Below are 24,330 nucleotides of genomic sequence, written 5' to 3'. Positions count from 1 at the left end.
TAGAAATTCTGAACAGAATGTGAAAAATGTGGGATGGGCATCGATAACTGGTTCTTGTTACGAACTGGTTCCCAGAGTTTTAAATTCCTTTGAAATTTGAAATTTAAATTCATTTGCCGTTCTTGTCAAGTAATCTCTTATCCATTTCAATCAGGCCGCATGACATCACCGCGCACGTTGCATAGCATTTACTAGGACGCCCAGTAAGAAACATGGCACTGGATGCTCAAAAGTTGGTTTACCTTTTACAAGACTGGTGAACAACAGGGCACTTTGCAATACCCACTCATTATATTATTTCATGTGAAAGCTTGATGACGGTCGTGCTTTTGCTGCGCTTTGGCGTACCCAACCTAGCAGCGGTGGCAACGTAGCCACATCCTCTCCTGTCAAAACTCCAGTTAACTATGTTACTGCCATTTCAAACTTATTTCAAACCTTTTGCGTGATGATAGACGGAGGCTGACTCGCTCATCGCCTGGCAGCACTCCGTTCAGTCTACCGCTAGCTAGCTTCTCCTTTCACCGAGGCAGGGCAGAGTGAGTTCCCAGATCACAAATGGACTTGAGTTGATTTTATTTGTCACTGGCTGACCAAGTTGATTTATATCATATGTGAGTGTTGAAATCTTACTGGACATTAGGGGTGTTCACACGGCAACTTTTACTCCGGTGTAGCACCGGGGCTGTCCCCCGTAGAGCGTTCACACGTACAAAGTTATACTGGTGTAGCCCCTGAAAACAGCTTAAACCGGAGCAAATTTAACCCTGCTCAGGAGGTGGTTTAAAATTTACTCCGGAGTAAATGCTAGTTTGCGGGGCAGCGCCGATATCAAATGGGACGTGTGAACGCTACAGGGATAGACTCGCTACGCGTGAGAAGAGTCGATTACATACGGGTAGTGCATAACTTGCATCCTGGGTATTTTGCACTTCTTTCCTTTCTCTCTCTCTCATCCTTTTATGGTGTCTGATAGACCACAGCATTGATTTGTCTAGAGAAGTATAAACCATGGTTTTTCGATATGTCACAAACAAGGCGGGGAAAAGGAAGTTCACTTTACGCATGCGCATGTTTTATTTCCGCATTGCACGGCCGCAGAAACTGCCGTGTGAACGCAAGTAGGGCTGCACTGGGGTTAACACGCTTCTCTTTAGTAAGCAGTTTTATATGTGTGAACGCTCCACAAAATTTACACCGGTATAAGATATATCGCAACTAAATACATCGGTGCAGCACCGATGTAAATGTGTGCCGTGTGAACACCCCTATTGTGATGTAATTGCCACAGGATAATCTAGGTTGAATTTTATCAATTCCCACAGAATAACAGCCACACCCCATCAAGGAGTCCGAGTATGTGGACCTCTTCAGACCACACAGTTAGGCTTTTAAGGTCATGTTACTTTTTAAAATGTCGCTTGTTTACAAATAGAAGTGTAAGAAAAAGTGAATGCTGATCTACCCCCACTCCCCCCCAAAAAAAGTATCAATAAGGGAGTGAATAAAAAATTGAATCGTTAAACAAACGTGATAATGGAATCGGAATTGTAAACATCTAAATTCCCCATCCCTATGTCAGACCTTGATTAGAATGTGAAAACCATGAGGGGGACATACTGGCATCCGGAGTGCATCTTTCGGACTCTGGGTTTCGCCAGCCTTTTCCACCCACGGCTTGTCATGGTTACTGTGCCAAGCTCCGAGAAAACTTAACGTAGAATTTTTTGTTGTTGTTGTTTCAGCAAAATGGGGCTGCGCTGGAACATAATGTAAACGTAGTATAACTACTTATTTCTCCAGTTTTCTTCATATGCTTGCGTTATTGTCTCCAAACTACTGTGTACATGTCTTTTATCCATATTGATTTGTGACACCGTTCTGAGTTTGTTTAACTTTTTGCTTTGTATTAATATTTGCATTAATCTTTTACCTTGCCATTTTATTTAGCCTCACGTGGATTGTAAGCACATTGTAACAATGTAACAGGATACATGCAACTGAGGACAGTTAAATCTGGATAAAGTAGGTGGGCAGCAATAAAGGTGTTTGTTATGTTCCTTTCACTTTTTGCGTGTTATAGTTGATTTGTAAATCAATTCCACATCCGGTCCTGTATTTAGAAAGGATGTTTCATTTTCTTGATTGGGTGGTGGAACGTTGAAAGCATGGACATGTTGATGGTGGCTTAAATAAGAGGGTTGAAAGGTTGTTTCATTTTCTAGCCTGCGTGACGGAAATAATTTCTTATTGACTTGGGATAGAGCACGGAGTTATATATTAATGGACTATCAATAGCACAGGCCCCTGGCCGCTAAAACCAGAGACGAACCATCTTATGTTGCCACTTGGACAGATGTTTTGTTTTTTATCGTTGAAAACATTTATCAGTGCGCATTTTATGCTAGGATCCCTGTATGGAGTAAGGAGAAACTCTCAAAGATCTAGACTTCACTCTTTATCATCCATTCATTATCCGAACCAGCCGTCTTCTGGCAGACGACAGGGTACACCCTGAACTGGTTGCCGGCCAATCGCGGGGCATACATAAACTTACAACCATTCACACTCATTGTGTCCAGTTAACCGACCATACATGTTTTTCTGGGAACGTGGAAGAAAACCCACACAGGACTGGGAGAACGCACAAACACCACACAGGGAGGCCGGACCCTGGATTCGAACCCCGGACCTACATGCTGTGACGCATATGTGCTAACCAGTCTACCACCGGCGCCGCCGCATCAACCACTCAAGAGTATATTATCTCGGTATCATCAATTGTGAAGCTACAAAACCAATTCCAATGAAGTTGGGATGTTATGTTAAACATGAATAAAAATAGAATACAATAATTTGCAAATCATGTTCAACCTATATTTATTTGAATACACCAAAGAGACAAGATATTTATTGTTCATTGTTGATGGTTCTGACAACCCCTATGCTGTGTGGCTGATGATATGCAAATCCAATCATGTTTTACAGTGGATAAGACAAATTCTTTGTCCTCTGAATGGCAGCCCAAACTCCGGATCAGGTGGTGTCCCAGTCCAAAAAAGTTCTCAGGCTGTTCAGTCGAGGAGGGACCATGTCTGCTGCTTTCAAGCGTGTTGAGGTGAATCGGAACACGATTGTTGTTACTGCTCCAGTTGAACAGTCAGGTGAAACTCTGTGTGTTTGCCAAACAGTTTGCCACTGTAATTCAGGACTATCCAGAAATAGCAGACACGGTAAAAGCTTAAAACGGGGGTCACCAACGTGGTGCCCGAGGGCACCAGGGAACCCTCAAAGACTACATGAGTAGCCCGCGGGCCTATTACAAAAATAACTCACCAGTGATTAGACACTGTGACTCTCCAGGAATATTGTAGAAGCGCCCATTTCAAAATGTGAACACTGGCAGATATTTCGAATAAGGTGTGGCCAATTGATATTTATCCATTTCATAATTATTATGAGAAATCGCTGATGTGATCAGTGTCTTCTCATAAATTAATATCATTCATCATGAAATATAACATATGAAGGTAGTTTGAACTTAATTTCTTCCAAAATTGCATACTGTCAAACTGGCTGCCCTCCGCATTAATCAGCAGCCAAGAAGGAGTTCTTAGTTTCAAAAAGGTTGGTTACCCCTGGCTTACAAGGTTTCCGGAAAGCTGCTTCCCCTAAAAGTGATAACTTACCACTGATACCGTCCAGTGTTTGGAAGATGGGGGGGGGGAAATGTTCATTTTTGAAATTCGTCAGATTTGATTGAAATTGCGTGTTTTTTTTTAAATCAAGATTTTTATTTATATTTTTCATGTGTTGAGTATAGCAAAAGTATGTATGTGTATACATATGTGTGTGTGTGTGTGTGTGTGTGTGTGTGTGTATACAGTATATTTTATTTGTTGCAAATAATTTTGAGTTTTCTTTACTTTAAAGTATGACTGAAATGTGTTCTATGATTTGTGTTCCACTATTGGCGTTGGCGAGTTTTTATGTGGCCTTCTTTACCCTGGTTGATCTAAATATAAATAAACAAATATTGATGCAAAACTGTTTTGTATCTCTTTCTGTTGTGGCTTCCTCTATCTGTTAAGATAACAGCTTTGTTTGAGTCTTCAGGCTTTGTGAGTCTTGACATCTCATCGCTAAATGCTTTATAAGGCTTAGACCAGGTGTCAAACTTTTTTTTGCTTTGTCGTGGGCCACTTTGGAATTATGCCTTCCCTTGGAGGGCCGTTACGACAGTGAAACCGAATAAATGTTTAATCATCACATCGTATTATTACTTGTACACAAAAAAACTGGCTCACTAGTTTTGAAATCAGTCAAGTATTTGTTCAATTATTGTTCAAGTGAGTGTAAACCGGGTCACAAAGTTATCGCAAAATGTCAGTTATTCATTACACATGATAATTTGAGAGTTCGGTGCAGATTTAAGCAAGGGTCATGGAAGTTGACACATATGATTTGCTTTCACAGGCTACATAAAATGATGTGGCGGACCGGATCTGGTCCCCGGACCTTGACTTTGACACCTGTGGCTTAGACGGTGCTGACTTTAGATCAGCTCACTGAGACTATTTAATTAATGATTGGCAAGTGCTGTGTAACTACCTGAAATTAATTATCAAATCATGTGTTAATAAGTAAGATTTACTTGGACGTGTATTAGTTATGAGCGAAATAATGAACTCCGCCTCTTCCTGTCTGGGGGCGGATCCTTGGTCAAAGTGAGCGGCTCAAGCGAAAGTAGTCGCACATTGCACTGCTGCAGCCAGGATTTTCTCGGTGTGTCCAACACGTCCATCGGAAGTTCAGCACAAGTACGGCACTGGCGCGAGACATCCGGAGTAGGATCCAGTAAACAGAAGCTGGCCACATGATTTGTGTACTGCTGGTTGCCGGCCACGGCACACGTTTACAGACTGAAATAAAGGTCAGCGGGCATTTCTATTGCATAAGAATGAATCTTACGAGGGCAAAGTTCGGAGGGTCGAAGTAAATGCGGTACGCCGAACATATTTAAGAATGTTTGTTTAGAATTCCGATTCTAGCACGCTGTTGTGCCCGTACGGAATACAGATCAACGAGTGAAATGTCCAGGTTAAAAGAAGACCCTTCTGGCAAAATGAAAATCACCCATTTTGACACGTATATATGACACCCCCTTAAAGATAGCATATTTGATACAGTAAAAAACAAAACAAAACCAAAAACATCTCTCTCTCTCTCTCTCTCTCTCTCTCTCTCTCTCTCTCTCTCTCTCTCTCTATATATATATATATTTATAGATATAGATAGATATGGCGGGCCAGTGTCAGTGCGTCGACCTCACAGTGCAGAGGTCGTGGGTTCGATCCCGGCTCTGGCCTTCCTGTGTGGAGTTTGCATGTTCTTCCCGGGCCCGCGTGGGTTTTCTCCGGGTACTCCGGTTTCCTCCCACATTCCAAAAGCACGCAGGGCAGGCTGATTGGACACTCTAAATTGTCCCTAGGTGTGAGTGTAAGGGTGGCCGTCTGTGTGCCCTGCGATTGGTTGGCAACTGGTTCAGGGTGTCCCCCGAATACGGCTGGGATAGGCTCCAGCAGCCCCCGCGACGCTTGTGAGCATAAGCGGATTGGAAAATGGGCTGAGTGAATATTGACCAGTCCAGTTTGGACTCTGTCTTTTCCTCAAAAGTCAGATGGAAGAGATCTCTAATCAGAGCAAACAATATAGAAAAAGGATTTTAACATAAAGTAAAAACATTGATTACCGTAATTCATCTAACACTATATACTTGCAAGTTTTTATCAGAACTCTTGATGCATGAACTTTACGATCTCTATTCATGTATTGATATTATTAGCACAACAAGTCCTGGTAATTTATCTTTCCTCAAGCAGAATGATGATACCGGCATGTACAGCCACCTAATTGGCGTACCAAAGACCTTGCTTCCTGGCATTGGAGGAAAGAAGATTTTGGACTTTTGGTGGAAAACCATCAACTTGTGAGTCTCAATGACTTAATAAGCTTTCACGTTGATCGGTATTTGCATTCTTTGTAATTATGTTGTTTACCTGATGTCATGTTGCGAATTGCATGTCTGTTTTGTCCTCAGGCGTCAGTTATTCACAGAGGTGTATCTCGTCACTAATGCAGACAAGTGAGTGAAGCGGGAGCTCCAATTTACCTCCTTCAAGAAACCAGAAAGACACCAATAGAAAACCGAAGTGATGATTTGTTTTACTGTTGTTTGATTGTCTCCTCTGATTAGATATAAGCATTTTGAGCGCTGGGCCACAGCCAATGATTTCCCAGTAGAAAACATCATCAATGATGGCAGCACCACAGAGGAGGACTGTCTTGGCGCTGTGGCTGACCTGGAGCTGGCCATACGTAGTCGCAAGCTGCAAGATGACATCATTGTGGTAATATGAGTCTGTCTAAAATGAAATAAGTATCTGTGATATCATGTGGTCTTGATTTCTCCTCCTTGCAAGCAGATAGCGGGAGACATGTTGTGTGCCGACCAAAACTTTGACATCACTCAAGTGATCCGTTTCTTCCGTTCAAAGGTGAAAATCATTTTGTGTTATGGCAAGGATGCATTCGGGGAACTGCATTTACTTTGTGTGTTTGCTGAAGCCTGGAGAACTGCTTATCTACTATGAGATGGAGGAAAGCGAGAAAAGCAACTCCAGGGGCATTGTGGAAGTCTGTCCTGATTCCCATCGGTAACAAGAAATGTGACTTTCTTTTTTTTTTTTTAATTTTTTAAATTTTTTTTATTTTTTTTAGTCCTTGAAGATCCATTCCAAATCAAGACTGGGCTTTAAATTGTTGTCATTTGATGCAGAATAACTCGTTTCTGGGAGAAACCTCAGGAAGGACTCACATCTTCCCGTCTGGCCAGTGTGGTGTTTTACTGCATCCAGAGAGAGAGTCTGCCCTTGCTGTCTGAGTTCACAAGTCAGATGGAAGCCACAGACAGGTCCTTTGGAAGATTCTGGGTTCGTAAAGAAACATGATGCTTTTTCAGAACACCCATTGCCACCCTAGTCAATCTGCGGGTACTCAGGTTTCTTCCCACATTCCAAAAACATGCATTGCAGATTAATGGAACACTCTAAATTGTGCTGTGGTGTGAGTGTGAGTGCAAAGAGCGCAAAGAGCCATATTAGACATAGAAACAAAACAAAAAACAGATATGTCTGGAGCCGCAAAAAAATAAAAGCCTTATAAAGCCTTGGAATGAAGGAAACATGCTGTATGTATCTATATTAGCTCTATTTGCCAACTATCAAAATGACTAACTTGGCTACAAATACACAATGAGCCTTCATGATTACCATATTTTCCGCATTAAAAGGCGCACTGGATTATGAGGCGCACCTTCAATGAATGGCCTATTTTGTAATTTTTTTTCATATATTGCACACACTGGACTATAAGGCGCAATCTACAATGCATCCACTAGATAGAGCTACACGTACGCCTTTGTCTGTCTCCGTGCCTTCTTCCGTTCGAATCGAGAGGCGTTCATGACCGCCTCCAAAAAAGTAAACGAACTAAGTTAACGATTACTTCAATGAAACTACGAAAATTGAAAATACAGCAATGCATCAAAACAGAAAATCACAAAATAAATTCTATAGCCCCCGACAGAATTTATTTTGGCATTTCCTTGAGCGTAGCTGCAACAGAACGTTCAGATGTCAGTAAATTGAGGGAGACTGGACTGTTTCAGAAATTTTTGTTATTGATTCCTTTGTTGTGTACTGTATTCACAAACGAGGAACTCACAAAATAAATTATGTAGTGGGGCTATAGAATTTCTTTTGTGATTTCCTCGCTTGATTTTCTGTTCTGATGCATTATTTTCAATTTTCGTTGTAGAACTTTGTAAGAGTTTGTGTCTGAGGAGATTAATAAAGCAGCGACATAGTTCACTGAACCAACAGAAAGTTATAACATTGTAAGCATGTCTCCAGCAAGGAGCCATCTTGGGGGTCGACATATTACTATAATGACCATACACAAGGCGCACCGGATTTTAAGGCGCGCCATGAGCGTTTAAGAAAATGGAAGACTTTTCGGTGCGCCTTATAGTGTGGAAAATACAGTAAATGTTTTTTTTTTTCCCCTCTGCAGTGCATCCGTAGAGCAGGGGTGCCCAACCTTTTATGACGGAAGATCTATTTTTTGCTCACCCAAGCTCCCGGCATCGACCCGTTACCGCACACGTGCGCATACGCACGCACTTATACACGCATGCCACAATGAGCAACAGCCATAACAGCCCTTAAGATGATTGAGACATGGGACGCACTTTTGCAGCGTCTTAACTATCGTAGCTCAAGTGTACCGTTTTAAAATGCTTCTCTCGGCCCTCCAGATTCCCATTCTTTGCCAGGACCCTCGGTGAATTGTACATGAAACGCTGTTTTGTTTTTTTGTTTTTGTTTTTTCAACAGCCACCTGACGGACATCCCACACTGCTAAAAGAAATGTGTGTCGCAGGCTATGATGCAAATCCTCGTTGACAGAAATGATGAAATTCTAGAAATATTTATTCATCAAAAATATTTATTCTACACATTTTTCCAGCATTGGAAAACCTTAAGAATTTTTGTGTCATGTTTTTCCTCCTACAGAAACCAGATTAAAGCAAAAAATATATTTCCCTCCCCCGTCTTTTTCCATTTTCAAACATTTTTGAAATAGCTCCAAGGAGTCACTAAGGCGCTAAAGAGCTGCATGCGGCTCTGGAGCCGCGGGTTGCCGACCCCCGGGTGTGTCCCCTGCTATTGACTGGCAACCAATTCAGGGTGTACCCCGCCTGCTGCATGACCCCCCCCACACACACACACACAGATGAAACAAAACTACTCATTCTAACAGCCTTTAGGAAAGTGGAGCATCTTTTTTAACCTTTTTAACTGACATTCAAGAATAGAAAGCAAGCTAATCTCTGTATAGTAAAATATGTCTATATTCTGTGTATTCCATAGTCTCTTCTTCTATCATTAATTATGTCCATTTATGCTTTCGCCATATTGTACCAAGCAGCCAGGACAGAGACACCTGCGTGTGCTATTTTTTAGCAATTATGCTATCCGTTTATCATGCCATTGCATTCGTAAAGGCAAGGTGTGGTAGGTTGGCATCTTAAAAAACACAAAATGACAAAGACGATACAAAAACACACTTCAGATTCTTGTATACCTGAAGGGCATCAACCATAGTTGTGAAAGTGATCTTAAAGGTGGAATCTTCCTAATAAATGTTGAATTCCAAATTGTTTCACTTCAAGGACAATCCACTTGGCAGGTTCCACTGCACTTAGGTAACTTTGGAACAAAACCTCTCATAGCTAAACAAGCTAATGCTGATAAAACCATTTTTTCCCCCCATAGGAGCATATTGTCAACCAGAATCTGCTTGATGTGTTTGGAATGAAGCTCCCAACTGGATTCCAGCTAATTGGACAAGTGGTATGCGCTTCGTTTTTTACATCATCATTTTACTAGTTCCTGTTGTACCATGCATTGAGCGTTGTTATGCCTTACCCGATCGATTTGCAGCAATGAGTGCTGCGTATCTTAAGCATTTCTTCAGCAAATATCTGCTAGGTAAAAGTGTCTTGTAGTGTATGATTGAGATTTGTGTATCGCTACATTGCTTCTTGTATAATTTAGGAAGAAATTTGGTTTATGAATTCATCAGAATGTGCAAAACAATTGTCAACATCAAATTGTTTTGACCTTTGCCTGATGCGATCAAATGACATTTAAGTTTTACTGCTAATTTGTACGCAAATTCAACTGCATGCTGATTTTTGTGGCGTTGTATAAGAGAATTTGCCCAAAAAAATCACTTCTGCATTTCATTCATCCTCCCTTATTGACCATGTGTGTTTCTGAACATCTCAGGGTCTGTCAGATTACACCAAGTGGCTCACCCGATTCTCCAACAAGCAGCAGGACAAATCTGACAGACCAATCACGTTTCGGTCTTTTGCCAGGTTTGTATAGTCATAACTAACTTTGATTTATATTGATATTTAATTGCAGTATTATGGTTTACCTTTACTTTAGATCTTTCCATCTCACCAAGAGAATGTGCTTCTTGCAATAACTTTGACTGATAACAACAGGGTTGGACTAATGGGAAATCCATCAGACTGCTTTAACGGGAAAACCATTGCCATGACGATCATGAACTTCTGGGCCGAGGTCACCCTTGTGAAAAGCCAAAGTTTGGTATAGCAGTACATACATACGCATTGGTGCAGCCAACATTATCATCACCGACAAAGTAACAACTAAGTTACTTTGACGTTCTAGGTCCTCGTTCCTCATCCTCTTAACGACCCCACCGAGTTTGGAAGCTTACAAGATTTGTTCAGTATCAGTCGGAAAGAGGGGTGTGTATGATACAATCTCATGAGATTGAATACACAATAACATATTTCAGTTTCTGTTATTGTCACATTGATACTGTACCCTACTGTTTATCCACTGCAGTTACTTTGGGGGCCTGCGGCTGCTGCAAGCAACCTGTAAGAAATTCTACCAATTCTGCTGCCAACAAGGGTGAGACTTTCCGAAAGCACAAAGATTGACTACATTATTTAAAGAAACGATACTAGTCATTTTTATCTTTACAAAATGTCATCATTCACCAATCGGTTTAAGGGGACGGCTCTTCTTAAAGTGAAATATTTAAATATTATGGATATTTGTGTATGCTTGGAATCTCTTGACTGCCTGCTCATCTACCTGTCTCGGTAGGCCATTCTGAAATTCTTTACTGTTCATCTTTAACAGTTGGGCAAATTAACATAAGGCTGCCCCCACAATGAAATTTTCGCCCAAGACTTAGCCGCTAGTCTAGGGCAACAGTCAAGTTGTTGGACTTCAGGGATGCACTATCAAGTCAAATGCCAAAGGTAAACAGAGCTGCAGATGAGCATAAAACAAAGGTGACCATATTTTGATTTTCCAAAAAAAGAGTCGGACCGGCCTTGAGATTCTGAAATGATACCCAACTATGCCATACAATATAATTCTAATCATTTTAAAATAGGGCTATACGATATTGGAAAAATATGCAATATGTAATAGGGGTGTTGCATATTGCAATCTCGATATATTGGAATATTTAACATGGACCTCGTTTCATGACATCGTTTCATTGCTGCTTATACAAGTGACTCTCGATGTCTTGAAAAATTTCGTAATTAACATTGTGTGTTTCATCAACATTTGTCTCCACAGCATCGCATTGACAAAGCAGAACTTCACATTGAAGTATGACACAAACATTCCACGACAAGTGGTGAGGTTTTCTACTCCTGTACTAATTGCTTCATAAGAAAATGAGGCTATATTCATGCTACAACTCAATTAAAAAAAAAAAAAAAAGCACATGTGCGACACTTTTTTTTTCATGCAGTGTGAACAGTACAATCAATTTTGTTCCCTAAATCCAACCGTGGCTTTGTCATATATGGATATATTTTGGACATGTATGCGACGTGACTGCACTGTGAACACTCATCCATTCACATCGGACCAAAACGTCATCAAAAGCCCTGTATGCGCTCCATGTGAGTGGGGAAGAGAGTGCTCGGCAGACGACTGAGCTCCTCCGTGATCTGCAAAGTTGTTTACATTTAACTTTAATCTCATCCCACTTCAAAATATAATGAAGCATAAAGTGGACATTTGTGGTGATTGTCGTAATTCAGCCACACTGGTGGTTCATTTATTACCAGCGGCAATGACGTAACGTCATCTTTAGATACCTCCTTTAAATTAGGAGTACAAGGAAAGTGCGGACTTTGTATCGGTCTGTCGTCCTGAAGAAGGAGCTGAGCCAAAAAGCGAAGCTCTCAATTATTGGTCGATCGACGTCCCAACCCTCACCTATGGTCACGAGCTATGGGTCGTGACCGAAAGAACGAGATCTCGGATACAAGCAGCCAAAATGAGTTTTCTCCGCTGGGTGTCTGGGCTCTCCCTTAGAGATAAGGTGAGAAGCTTGGTCATCCGGGAGGGGCTCAGAGTCGAGCCGCTTCTCCTCCACATCGAGAGGAGCCAGATGAGGTGGCTATGGCATCTGATTAAGATGCCTCCTGAACGCCTCCCTGGTGAGAGGGAAATCTGGGCTTCCCTGCTAAAGCTGCTGCCCCCGCGACCCGACCCTGGCAGATAATGGATCGATGGATACAAGGAGCGTTGCCTCATATCCCCAAAATATTTCTACCTCCTCCCGCCTCGTCCTCTGGCGATATGAGATGATAAAATGACCACCTTTGTACTTATAGTAAACACTGCAGCATGTGACGTTTTTTTGGGGGGAGGGGGGTGCATCACTCCACGCCGTCCTTTGTGCACACGCGTGTCATATCAGGGATGCGTTGCGTTCACGTGAGAAGTCGTATTTGTTTTTCCGAATGTGAACGAGTGTATAAGAAACATCGGATTTAACAAAAAAATCTGAATTGGGCATCATGCCCTGCAGTGCGAATGGAGCCTGAAAGAAGAATCTAAACATCCTTTTCTGTCTGTCTTTTTTGTAGGGCCTTGCTGGGAGCAGGTTAATATCTTTCTTTCCTTGTCGCTAATTCAAATGGCATACTATAAATGTTTTCTTGCTTTTCAATGGAATCTACACTGGTTTTAATATATGTGGTTCATTCACATACCGTAATATGAAATAATTTACTGGTCTTGCTATATTGTGTGCAGTGCCATCGTCTCAGCCACCCTGAAGTGTCTCATGAAATTTTACAACCTCACAGATGATGTAAGGAGGTCAGGTGTTAACCTGACACTGTCTCACTGACACCCAGGCATGTCTTTATTGTTGCTGCCTCCAAGTGCTTTCGTGTCAAGTCATTCCAAATGATTCAACTCCATTGAAAATTGGATTTGTTTCCAAATAGAGACTTTAAAAATATTTCACATTTAGCTCACGGGAACAGTTTTGTTTGTCGATTGAAACATTTTGCAAAACACTGTCATTTATATTGGGTATTGTATAATTTAAAAATATAATAATAAAAAATTTGTTACCACTACATCTAAAAAAAAAAAAAATAGTAACTAATTACAAGAATAACATTAGAACAAACACCGCCAAATGAAACATCAATTGCACTTGGTGAGAGTAACAAAATTGCAAAACAGCTTTCATATTAAGATGATATGAAATGTCTTATTTACATCCATACCAGGATCTCCCAAAGCCAGTCCGAGCCAACTTCATTCTTAATGTGGAAACTGACGAACTCTTCATTACTGCAGGCCTTCAAGACAGGGTTGCGCAGGTAACTATCGCATGTAAACAGGACTGGACTGGCAGTCGGGTATACCGGGCATTTGCCCGGTGTGTCGACAGCCATCCAGCGGCCGGCTGATGCTATTAAAACAACGTATTCATCACTTTTTGCTCTTTATTATTCAATAGACCAGCCGCCATCTGAGAGGGGGCAGCCCATTCTTCCACATTTATGATTGACACTTGTCCGAACCGTGTAGGTCTTGGTACATAGGCACCTTGTTCCTCTGTGGAACGTGCTGGCGTAATATGACAATAATGTGTAGATGTAATAATGCATAGTATTTAGCTTTTAGAAATACTGGAAGAAGCATTTTAATTTTTATGTTAAGAGCTACTTGGCACTGTTAACTAAAGGGGTAGGTTGCCATAAACGCTAATTTAACTTGGGGTGCGATAAAATGGCGCACAAGTACAGCACACACACGTATAACCTCTTTTACACTTAAAAGAAACATCTAAAAAAAACACACACGCATAAAGATAAGAAAGAATAATGTAAGGTCACGGCCATAGATGTGATCACTATGGAAAGCTCCTCTCTTAAAACCCCTGGAAAAAAATTGTTTGTCATTTGTGAGCTAATCCCCATGACAAGTGTTGGAATGATTTAAATTGTAGCAATTGTTTTTAATTACATGTTCAGTTTACTATATGAATTATACAAGTAATTTCTTCCTCTTATCCAGAACAGTCTACATATCCATATTTCTTAGGTCGGTGATTCACAACCTTTATTGAGCCAAGGATCATATTTTAGATTCGAAAAATCGCACGGCACACCACCAAAAAAAATTGTCACGAAAAGAGGAAACATATGTCAATTTCATAATTTATGCCATCTAATAGATCATTTATTTGTTCTTTCTGTCATGAGTTGCTGGTATAAAGGGACAAAGATCAATTATTTGTTATTAATACATAATTTTCTCACTAATTAACTTATTGAATCCCAGCCATTTTCACTCGAGCCCCCCGTTTACTGCATTTTGACAATTGCCCTGATACAAGACCACGCACGTCTTATACGACATTCCGGTTTCACTTTGCGAAGGCACTTTGGCCGCGGTGTGACTTTTGCATGACTCAGATGATGTTCGTGCACATGGAGCCTCTTTTAATGGCAACTTGTTACTTTTGTGCGAACGAAAGCGTCCTGCTGCTTTTAGCAACTCCATCTCCCACGTCATGGTGGAAGATTTACTTCCCCAAAAGCTGTTTTGATTTCTCCACTGCTACTGGTGAGAATGCACTCCCATGCATCCTTCCCCCTCTACTTCTACTTGTCCTGCAGCATATGATCCTGGCTGATCTCTTTACTCCCGCTGCCACCTAATGGACAGATTTTAAATCATTTACAATGCAGACAAGCCTGATCCTCTTCAGAGGCTGCGTCAGACTCTTCTGCAATGTACGACGCAAAAAACAAAACAAAAAACCCCCAGAGATGACGTATAAATACGTCATGGGTCGGCGGTTGTAGGTGGCTTGACTTGACGTATTAATACATCATGAAGAATAAAAGAGTTAAATGAAAATTTGATGAGTCCCGCGGCACACCGTTGGAGCTCTTACGGCACATTAATGGGTCCTGGCACACTGACCACATTTAAGAGTTGGGTTTGGGAAAATAGTAAAGTACATTTTTTCAGCAAACAAATGGCAGTCATTTGTGCTCTGTTAATTATGAGGGGCCAGTGTAAGCCAAACATGCAGGGGAAGATTTTTTTTCCCTCCCAGTCCACCCCTGCATGGAAATGACAACAAACCATACCAAAAGTATTCAGACACTTCGCCATAATACCAGTGTCGCATATAGGAAGACAGAACTCTGACAGTAGTACTTCTACTTACCAACATCTCTTCATACGAAATTTTCAAGTTGCGAAACGCCTTAGCTGGAAAATATTGTCTCTTGTTACAAAAGAAATTTCAAGATACGAAGGGTAAGAATACAGTTTGGGCTGCTGCTCGCAGCTCAGTTTCCTCCTTAAGATCAGGACTCGAACCCCTCCAAACAATCCTTTTTATGGGGCACACTTGGTGCAATGGAGCACAGTCATTGTGGAGTACAAAAGAGCCATCCCTAATCTCTTCCCACAAAGTTAGAAACATAAAATTATCTCAAATGTCTTGATTTGGGGAAATCGGAGAGGTCTTGCACCCCCAATCCCTGAATCATTTTTTGATTAAGAAGTGTGTCTCTATCTCACTACTTTTGCCAATATTATGTACATGTGCTTCATTACTATGTGCACAAGCGTTGTCAAGTCAAGTCAGTTTTATTGTCAAATAAATTGCTTTTGATTTGTCGCGCAGGTCTACGAAGGTTTAGTTTACATGGACTTCAGCAAGAAGGTCATGGAAGAGCAGGGTTACGGTATTCACATCACAGTACAGTACATACTGGTTTACACACAATATCCAGAAACAAACACACACACATCATGGTCAACATCTAAATACAGGCAACCTTTTGTTTTTGGGCTTCTATTTTTATATCCAGAGATGAAAGTGGACTTTCCTGAAAATTCCTATATATATATATATATATATATATATATATATATATATAAATATAAAAACCCGGTTATAGTATAACTATATAAATGTACTTTTTGTGTGATATTTTCCACTTTTAGGGAACTACATCTCCATGGATATGAGTGGCCTACCTCTATTCTGGTTGGCCTACTTGAGTGACCCGAGTGACTCAGGGCGTATTCATAACAACATCCGACAACGCTGGCTCAATGGTAGGCCCCAATTCTCTTTCAGGCTGCATTTTCGTTGAAAAAGATTGCGTTGTAGACCACCAATAACTTGACTTCAAAATACCCGATGGCAGCGGTGCACAAACTTTTTTGATCGAAGATCTACTTTTCGATCAACCAACCTCCCGCATATGTACATTTGTATGAGTATAAAAAACGGGATCCGTTACCGCACACTTACACCCGCCATCTTTTCTGAAACATTTATTTTGTGCAATGAAACACTTTATCCCCCCCAAATCTTGCTGCTGTAGACTGCAAATTTCCCCAGTGTGGGACAAATAAAGGTGATCTTATACCATGATGAGCAACAGCCTGACGTAGAGGCAAGCCTATTAACTATCGTAGCTCACGCGTACCGATTTAAAATGCTTCTCTCGGCCCTCCAGATTCCCAAAATATATAGCGCAACACAAGCTGCAATTACAGACTGCTGAGCGCTAACAACTTCCGGTGACGCAGGTCGCACGCCACCGCAGGTTAAAGATTACCTGCTTTATTTTATTTTAGTTTTACTTTTTACTTTTTTGTGAAAGTGAGACTGATATGATGATTAGAGTGCAGTGTGCATCAACACAAAAAATATATATATTACGAACATGCACACAAATGTTTGTTAGGTTTTTTTCCTCCACACTCCTCGCGATCGACTTGGGACCAGTCCGCGAGCTACTGGTTGACCGCGATCAACCAATCGATAAAAATACTCTGAAGGTGCGGTTTTAGAGCATTTACGGCACTTAACATTTTAAAGGTCTTTCAACACACAATAATACAAACTAATTCAAACACATCTTCCGGTAATTAAGAGAGCGCAATTACTAAAAATATTGCACAATGTAATAACAGTGTCCCACTCCATCTGTGTTTACAGTAAACTGATTGCTTTTGTTGCAAACGATCTCATCATCTCACAATATACAGTACATCAATAACCGCGCCCACTGATGTACATCATAATATGAATCCACAGCCATTTCTTTCTATAGGCATAAAAATCCCGGATTTCGGTGGATGACATTAAATAATTTTCACCAAAGACTACAAAGTAGTTGCTGTGCTGAAATACATCCTGTTTCATTGATCTTCTTTCCAATTTACCGTCTCAAACTAAACAAGTGTTCATTCATGGTCGATAATGGAACTAATAACAATTATTAAAATAATAATTCATCTGATTTATATGGTCCCAATGTCAGGATTGTAAAAAATGGTGTAAAATCTGAAGTCCTCAAATTTAAATCAGTTGTCATTAAATCAGTGATCATACAATCTTTTATGTTACCTAAAAAAAGGTACATGATGTTTCAGGTCTTTTTTATAATCAGTCTAGTGCAGTGGTTCTTAACCTAATTAGAGGTACCGAACCCAACCAATTCATATGCACGTACGTGGTTGTGTAGTGGTTCTTAATTTAGCATGAATTGTCTTTCTGCAGGGGATCCTCTTGTGGTCGAAGCAATGGAGACTTTTGCTCAACTTACTGATCAAGCCAGGTAAATCAAATCATTATGCCGTCAATGAGGCCCGGTGGGCCAGTGGTTAGCGCGTCAACCTCACAGTGCACAGGTTCAATTCCAGCTGCAGCCTCCCTGTGTGTAGTTTGCATGTTCTCCTCGGGCCTGCGTGGGTTTCCTCCCACATTCCAAAAACATGCACGACAGGCTGACTGAACACTCCAAGTTGTGAGTGTGAGCGCGGATGGTTGTTCATCTCTGTGTGCCCTGCGATTGGCTGGCAACTGGTTCAGGGTGTCCCCCGCCTGCTGCCCGAAGACAACTGGGATGGATGGATGGACAAAAGGATGCCGTCAATTATTATTATTATTATTATTATTTTTTTTAGTTCAGATTATGAAGACTTTGTCTTTTTACGGAAACGTTTGGATTTTTAAAACTAGACCTTTATTTCGCCTTAGCAGTGGTTCAAAGAATCATTCCGTCTGTTCTCTCAGGGTGGCTCTCATGGAAAAAGACTGGAACCGTCTGGCACAACTAATGGACCACAACTTTGAGCTAAGGAGGTAAACCGTCTACTCTGATACATTAGTAGGATTGCAAAATTATTTGTAATGCGGAATATTAAAGATTTAACCGTCACAAGTATTCTCTTGAGGCTTTAAGAAATACTCTGTCCTAGAACATAAACATAAACAGAAATGTCTCTTGTATTTATATTTCTGCTTAAAGGTTCAATGGGGGAAAAAACAGCTTTGAAAATCAAGATAGAGAAAATGGTTATCATTTACTGTAATATAACAAACTAATCTGCCAACTGGACAAGGGCAATTAATCTTGACATCCAGTAATCCCTCATTTTTCACGGTTAATGGATACCAGAGCCCCTCGCAAAAGGGGAAAAACCACAAAGAAGGATTTAACCCCTCCGAACCCCCAGGAATTGTCATGTATGTGGCTACCAGCATGTCTAAAATATGTAAACAGCATGTATACTTGACATATTTGAGACGATTACAACAGTACGCCTATTTACTTAAGTCTTTAATTATAAAAACTTGTACAGTTATTCACATTTATCATTATTGTCTTCTGAGAAAGGCAAAGAGGCTTGTGTTGATGGCGTAGAACACAGGTGTCAAAGTCAAGGCCCGGGGGCCAGATCCGGCCCGCCATGTTATTTTATGTGGCCCGCGAAAGCAAATCATATGTGTCAACTTCCATGACCCTTGCTTAAATCCGTACCGAAATCTCAACTTGTCACATGTAATAAATATCGGTGACATTTTGCAATAACTTTGTGACCTGGTTTACACTCACTTGAACAAATACTTGATTGATTTCAAAACTAGTGAGCCATCACTTCTTTTGTGTACAAGTAATAATACGATGTGATGATTAAACATTTATTCGGCGTCAATTTCGTAACGGCCCTCCGAGGGAAGATGTACCTCCAAAGTGGCCCGCGCCAAAAATGAGTTTGACACCCCGGCGTAGAAGAAGGCTCTCACTTGACTCGTAGGCTTTTGGTTCACGCGAGACTCTTCTGCTGGAGGCGCTGATGGTGTAGGTTTATAAATTGGAGAACAACATGGTGATAGGTAGCCCTATTACATTCATCTTGTCTTCTTAGTTGAAATAGGTGTCTTTTTTTAATCAGAATTTTTATTTATTTTTTTAAAGAAAAAACCCTCTTACCCAGCTGACAGTTTCGGCTGTCACTTCAGCCTTCATCTGAGCTGTCACTGCTTCCTTGTGACGTGTCTAAAAAAAAAAAAACAGCTGACTGGGTTGGGAAACCTTCAAAATAAGGCTTGCCAACCCTGTTAAGGCTCTTGCCGCAGTTTAAGCAATGTGTCCCTGCTGATGGTGCCATCTCCTTGGTGGGATGAGCAGGGTTTTCATGCTCCCACACACCCTGGACACATAGCTTCGATGGCGGCATTCAACGGCGGCAAGAGCTTGGAGTGCAGCTTAACTAATCAAAAAAAGTTATCGCGAACACAACACTAAGATACAGTATGTGAGACAGTCAACAGCGTCACGAGACAAAACAAGAGAAGGTGCTGGTGGGTCGGACTGCGATGATGTGCAGCCAATCAGCTCACGGGATAAATCCACTCGTGCTCTCTCTGGTCGATGCCAGTGGCATCTACAGTACGGACATTTGCAAAGCCAATGAGTCAACTCATATCTCTGTTCGGCATGCAGAAACCTTCTCGAGAGCGCATCAACAGAAAACAACGCGTCTTTCCGCAATATGGCTGCCGATATGGCTGCATTTTTTAAAAAATCTTATTTTTTGTTTTTTCAATGAATACAGTATTTTGGACAAACCAGCAGAGCACTGAAGCCCATAACGTGAAGCGCAAAGTGACGAGGGATTACTGTATCTCAGAGATGTTTCTTTTCAGTATCTGGGGATGATAAGATAAATATTGAAACATGGAAAAACTGCCGTCTGTCGAGCCACATTTCCACAAGGATGTTTAAGCAGCAGAAACAATACCTCGTACAGGTCCGTGTACACCGATGAGTGCCTTGGTCCTGGCAACCTCAAGATGGTGGCGTTAGCGAAGGAGGTGTGAGAGATTTATCTTTCTACTTATAAAGTTCATATTTTATTCAAAAGCATTCAATTTCACGTTTGTGTTATGTTCTTTCTTCTAATGCTCTCTGCTTCGTGCAGTTTGGCTCAGCTGTGAAGTTACCAGGTAGTGGAGGGGCAGTGGTCGGATTGTGTCTAGACCCAGAAAAACTGGTAAGATTTACCCCACAGAATATTTCCAGTCACCTTAATCGAGGGAAGTGCTTTTCAACCTTATTACACCATGTACCACCTCCAAAGATATTTAGCTCTGCAAGTAGCACCAAAATGGGTAACATTAAAATAGTGAAACGATGCATTGGTTGAAGTCTTAGTCCTAAAAAGCATATTTACCCCACCAAAGTCAAATGCAACCGAGCTGTCCTCTACAAATGTACTTATTGGAGAAGTAAAAACAAAAAATAAAATATTGTACTCGATTAAAAGTTATTTGGCTCCGAGCTTCATTCAATTGATTGTATTTAATGTTTTAATATTGTGAATTTGTACTCGTTAATTCAGTGATTCTTTCACATACTACGATCAAAACAAAGTCATATTTTTATGTACACCACCGTTTTGACCATTTGGAGTCAAATTTATAGACACTGCTTTTTCATGTTGCTGCTGCTCATATGACTGATCAGGGCAACACCCCCAACTCAGTCATGCGCCACAAAGCATGGGAAGTGTGTCCCTAACATTTCAGCTGAACTTGCTCAAGGGTCACAGTCACTCCCTTTCCTCTTTTTCACATCATCATATCTGTCATGTCTGGGGTTAGTGTTGTATATTGGAGTGGGCTCAATTCCTCTCCCACAATAACTCTGTGAAAAACTGGTGTTCATTCCAGGGTGTACAATAGCCCTTTTTTCCGCTTTAGTCAGTTGTAGTATGCTCCAAATCCCCCATGACTCTGAATAGGGCAAGACAATGCATATATGTGATATTCATTGGAAGTGCATTAGTTAACAAAGCTTGAATTCGCATCGTGCCCCAAACTGCTGTCGCCCTGTGATCGATCAGTCTAATAGTTTACATCTCCCCTGAGTCAAATAGGACGGGCTTCATACACCTGGGGTATGAATAATTAAGGGCTTGTCTGTATGTTTACATGAAACTAGTGGACCTTTAGTTTGATGAAATAAGAGAGTGTAGAAGTTCATTCAATGAGTTCGAAAAAAACAAAACCAAAAAAGATAAACTGATCACTGAACCAATCAGAATGGACAAATCTATTCATACTATTCAAAGAACTTCTTTAATTACTGTACAGTCAATTCACGTGATTCGTGGGGGATTGGGACCTGCTCGGCCCACAAATATCCAAAATTTGTGAATATTTGACACCCATTGAAAGACAATTAAACCCTAAAAACAATTATCCCCAACACTGCGATTAACATTCAATACACAGAAAATGGGAGGGGAAAACCTGACATAAAATTATTTTAAAATACTGAAAAAAAATCTCAGTCTACACAAGTCTTACTATTCCTATGCAAGTGTATCTATCTGTACTTACTAGTAGTATATGTATTATCAATATTTGGAGGATTCCCACTAGGATACACAATGGTTGTTACCAGCATGTTCATACTAAGTACAAAGTTGGCAGAGCTCAGTTCCTAGTCGAAAGTAAAGCGAACAATATCTGGTTGCCTGATGTCGCTTTTGTCTGTCCCATCAGGAGCCAATGAGACAAGCTTTCCAAGAGGCCGGCTGTGTTTTCTGTGTCATCATTCCGTACAACCCATCTGTCAGCACTGTCAGCAGTCAACCGTGACTGTCAAGCTGCTCAAGGCCAACATGGGTCACTGGAGGATTATCAATCAACATAAATGCTAATGTTGTATGTAAATACGCACATGCAGTTGGTACTAATAATGTCGTGTACAGTGATTTGTATGAGTATTCATATTTAACTTTTTCACACCTTACGACGACAAACTGCAATCTTTTTATTGTGATTTTATAGGAACGGCAAACACAGTGTAGCATATAACTGTGAAGCGGAATGGCAATGGAATGCTTGAAATAAGTGGTTTTGATATATATATATATATATGTGTGTGTGTGTGTGTGTGCGCGCGTGTGAGTGTGTATACAGATAATGGGTCACAAAATGTGAAAAAGACTTACGTTTAAAGAATGGAAAAACCATAAACACGAAAAAAATATTTTGTCATGTCATTGTTTTCTATCATGGAGCAAAATAATTATTTTATTTAAATCATCACTTTTTATTGTTTATAATTCAGTGATATTTCTGAACTGTAAAATTCATAATACACACATTGTGCAAGTGTGCATCATATTTTTTTCTACAGTACCGGTAATTAAAATGACATTTTATAAATGTGTGTCATTTTTATTGTTTCACAGGTAGCTTTGCAAAGGAATGAAACTTCCTGGTAACTTTCCATGGGTCGTTAAGATGAGGAATTTTGGAAATGTTGGGGTGTCACAGTGACAGAGTGGTTAGTTTGTTCGCCCCACAGTTCGGAGGTTGGAGGTTCGAATCCGGGCAGCGAGCTTCCTGCGTGGAGTTTGGATGTTCTGTCTTGTGCTTGTGTGGCTACTGTATTCTTAAAGATGGTTTTTGGGTTAAGTGATGATCAAATTGTTTGTAGGTGTGCATGCCTGCAGGTTGGTTGTCTCAGCCCTGGTGACCAATTGATAGTGTACCTCACCACTTGCCCCAAAGTCAGCACAGATAGGCTCGAACTAACCCTCGTGAGGGTCAGCAGTACACAATGATCGGATGGGTTCTTAACCAGAAACTTTTAGTGAGAATACCTGGAAATTGAAGGGACTCTGGTCTAAAAGTGTGTGTGTGTGTGTGCGTGTGTGTGTGTGTGCGTGCGTGCGTGCGTGCATGTATGTATGTATGTATATAGAGAGAGAGAGAGAGAGCAGAGGCGATTGCTCTAAGACTGCAAGGGAAGCTCAGCTTCCCCTATAATGTCCAAAAATAAGTGATTAAATACATGTGTGTACATACAATTGTGTGGACACATACCTGTCAACTTGTACGTTTTCCCCGTATTTTATACATTTTTTTTTTTTTTTTATCATTTCAAATCATGTACGGCGTATTCCAACTTTTATACAAAAAAAAAACAATTGTGAAGAGATCTCACAAAGATCAGTGAACCGGTCTCACAAAGACCATTTTGGCTCAAATCCAGATCGTCTCACCTGCTGGTAGCCAACGACAATGCCGTCGTCAATCGCTACTATAGTCACGGCAAACCAGCAAAAGTAATCCTCAATCGTATCGTAATTTTTTTTCATCGCTGCGTGTACGGTCGGATTGATAAAGCATGTTGTGCGCATGCGCGGTAAACATGTACGGGTTTTTGTTGCTTTGTAAGGGGAATCGTAATCATTTATAAGGGCAGCTATTAGCCGAGGTTGACAGGTATGTGTACATGTCATTGACTAAATATGCGCTACAATGCGATCAACTTTTTTTCCGATTCAGGTTCTTATTACTGGTTACGACGCGACTCTCTTCTCATTCATTCCCGCAGTTTCACTGTGCTTTAAACAGTGTGGACGCTGAGCGTCTCCAGCGCAGAGACTGGGCGTCAAGAGGGTTCAGTGTCGGTTGCCCCAATGCATTGAAACGACGAGTCATTGAATAATGCTGTTTTTGTCCCGCCCATCGGACGCTCAGCGACTCTCTGAGTCTATGGACAGTGGGCGTTTATGGGCGGGCCCGGACGCTGAGCTTTTCTGCATGATGATTGGATGATCTGTCTGAGGCTGAATCTCTTTTAGATTGACAGCGAAATGAGCAAATCACCGATCTTTTAGTGTAGGCACCGTGGGAACATTTTTCAATTCTCATTCTGTTCTGAGTTGAACTGGAGACTTCTTCTAATCATCTGAGCGACACTCTCTTTGTTGAAAACGACTAGCGACAAATTAATCTTTTATTTCTGGTGGGTTTTATTGTAGTTGCTGTAGTTGTAGGACACTAGTTAAGTCCCTGGAAAAGACGCCTTGTTGGTATGACAGGGTCACAGATAATTTTCTTGAAAAGGAACGGAGAGTAGAATCCACGTACTGTATAAATAAACGGACACATTTTATGTTGTAGGCCGAAACTGAGCTTCCCCTCCTTGACAGACCAGCATCCGCCACTGAGAGAGAGAGAGAGAGAGAGAGAGAGCGA

At 41.0% G+C, this 24,330-nt stretch overlaps 1 protein-coding gene and 1 long non-coding RNA gene across 3 annotated transcripts in view; one reads left to right on the top strand and one right to left on the bottom strand.

The window, feature by feature from the left end:
• The first annotated feature begins 4,733 nt into the window (after positions 1–4,733).
• Positions 4,734–22,128, top strand: gkup (glucuronokinase with putative uridyl pyrophosphorylase). Of its 2 annotated transcripts, none has more exons than XM_019861581.1 (23): positions 4,734–4,933; positions 5,883–5,989; positions 6,101–6,145; positions 6,257–6,410; positions 6,486–6,557; positions 6,628–6,716; positions 6,839–6,992; positions 9,399–9,476; positions 9,915–10,006; positions 10,139–10,244; positions 10,329–10,408; positions 10,509–10,577; positions 11,262–11,322; positions 12,569–12,585; positions 12,738–12,795; positions 13,226–13,318; positions 15,649–15,709; positions 15,972–16,085; positions 17,542–17,599; positions 18,058–18,126; positions 20,079–20,142; positions 20,250–20,321; positions 21,838–22,128. In XM_019861581.1, the coding sequence occupies exons 1-23, from the start codon at positions 4,877–4,879 to the stop codon at positions 21,931–21,933; spliced, it is 1,866 nt and encodes a 621-aa protein (XP_019717140.1). In that variant the 5' UTR covers positions 4,734–4,876; the 3' UTR covers positions 21,934–22,128. The 2 variants fall into 2 exon arrangements, with proteins under 2 accessions (XP_019717140.1, XP_019717139.1); XM_019861580.1 differs by having other exon boundaries at positions 5,880–5,989.
• Positions 13,811–24,330, bottom strand: part of LOC109510901 (uncharacterized) — a 16,318-nt gene continuing 5,798 nt past the window's right edge. Inside the window, exons 2-3 of the long non-coding RNA XR_002167209.1 lie at positions 18,523–18,530; positions 13,811–13,881 (exon numbers count right to left, since the gene is read on the bottom strand). This is a non-coding gene — a long non-coding RNA (uncharacterized LOC109510901). The remainder of the gene's footprint in view (positions 13,882–18,522; positions 18,531–24,330) is intronic.

This window comes from Hippocampus comes, unplaced genomic scaffold (genome assembly GCF_001891065.2).
Source record: "Hippocampus comes isolate QL1 unplaced genomic scaffold, H_comes_QL1_v1.1 scaffold122, whole genome shotgun sequence".
Taxonomy (NCBI): Eukaryota; Metazoa; Chordata; class Actinopteri; order Syngnathiformes; family Syngnathidae; genus Hippocampus; species Hippocampus comes.
This window is presented reverse-complemented; position numbering and strand designations above follow the sequence as displayed.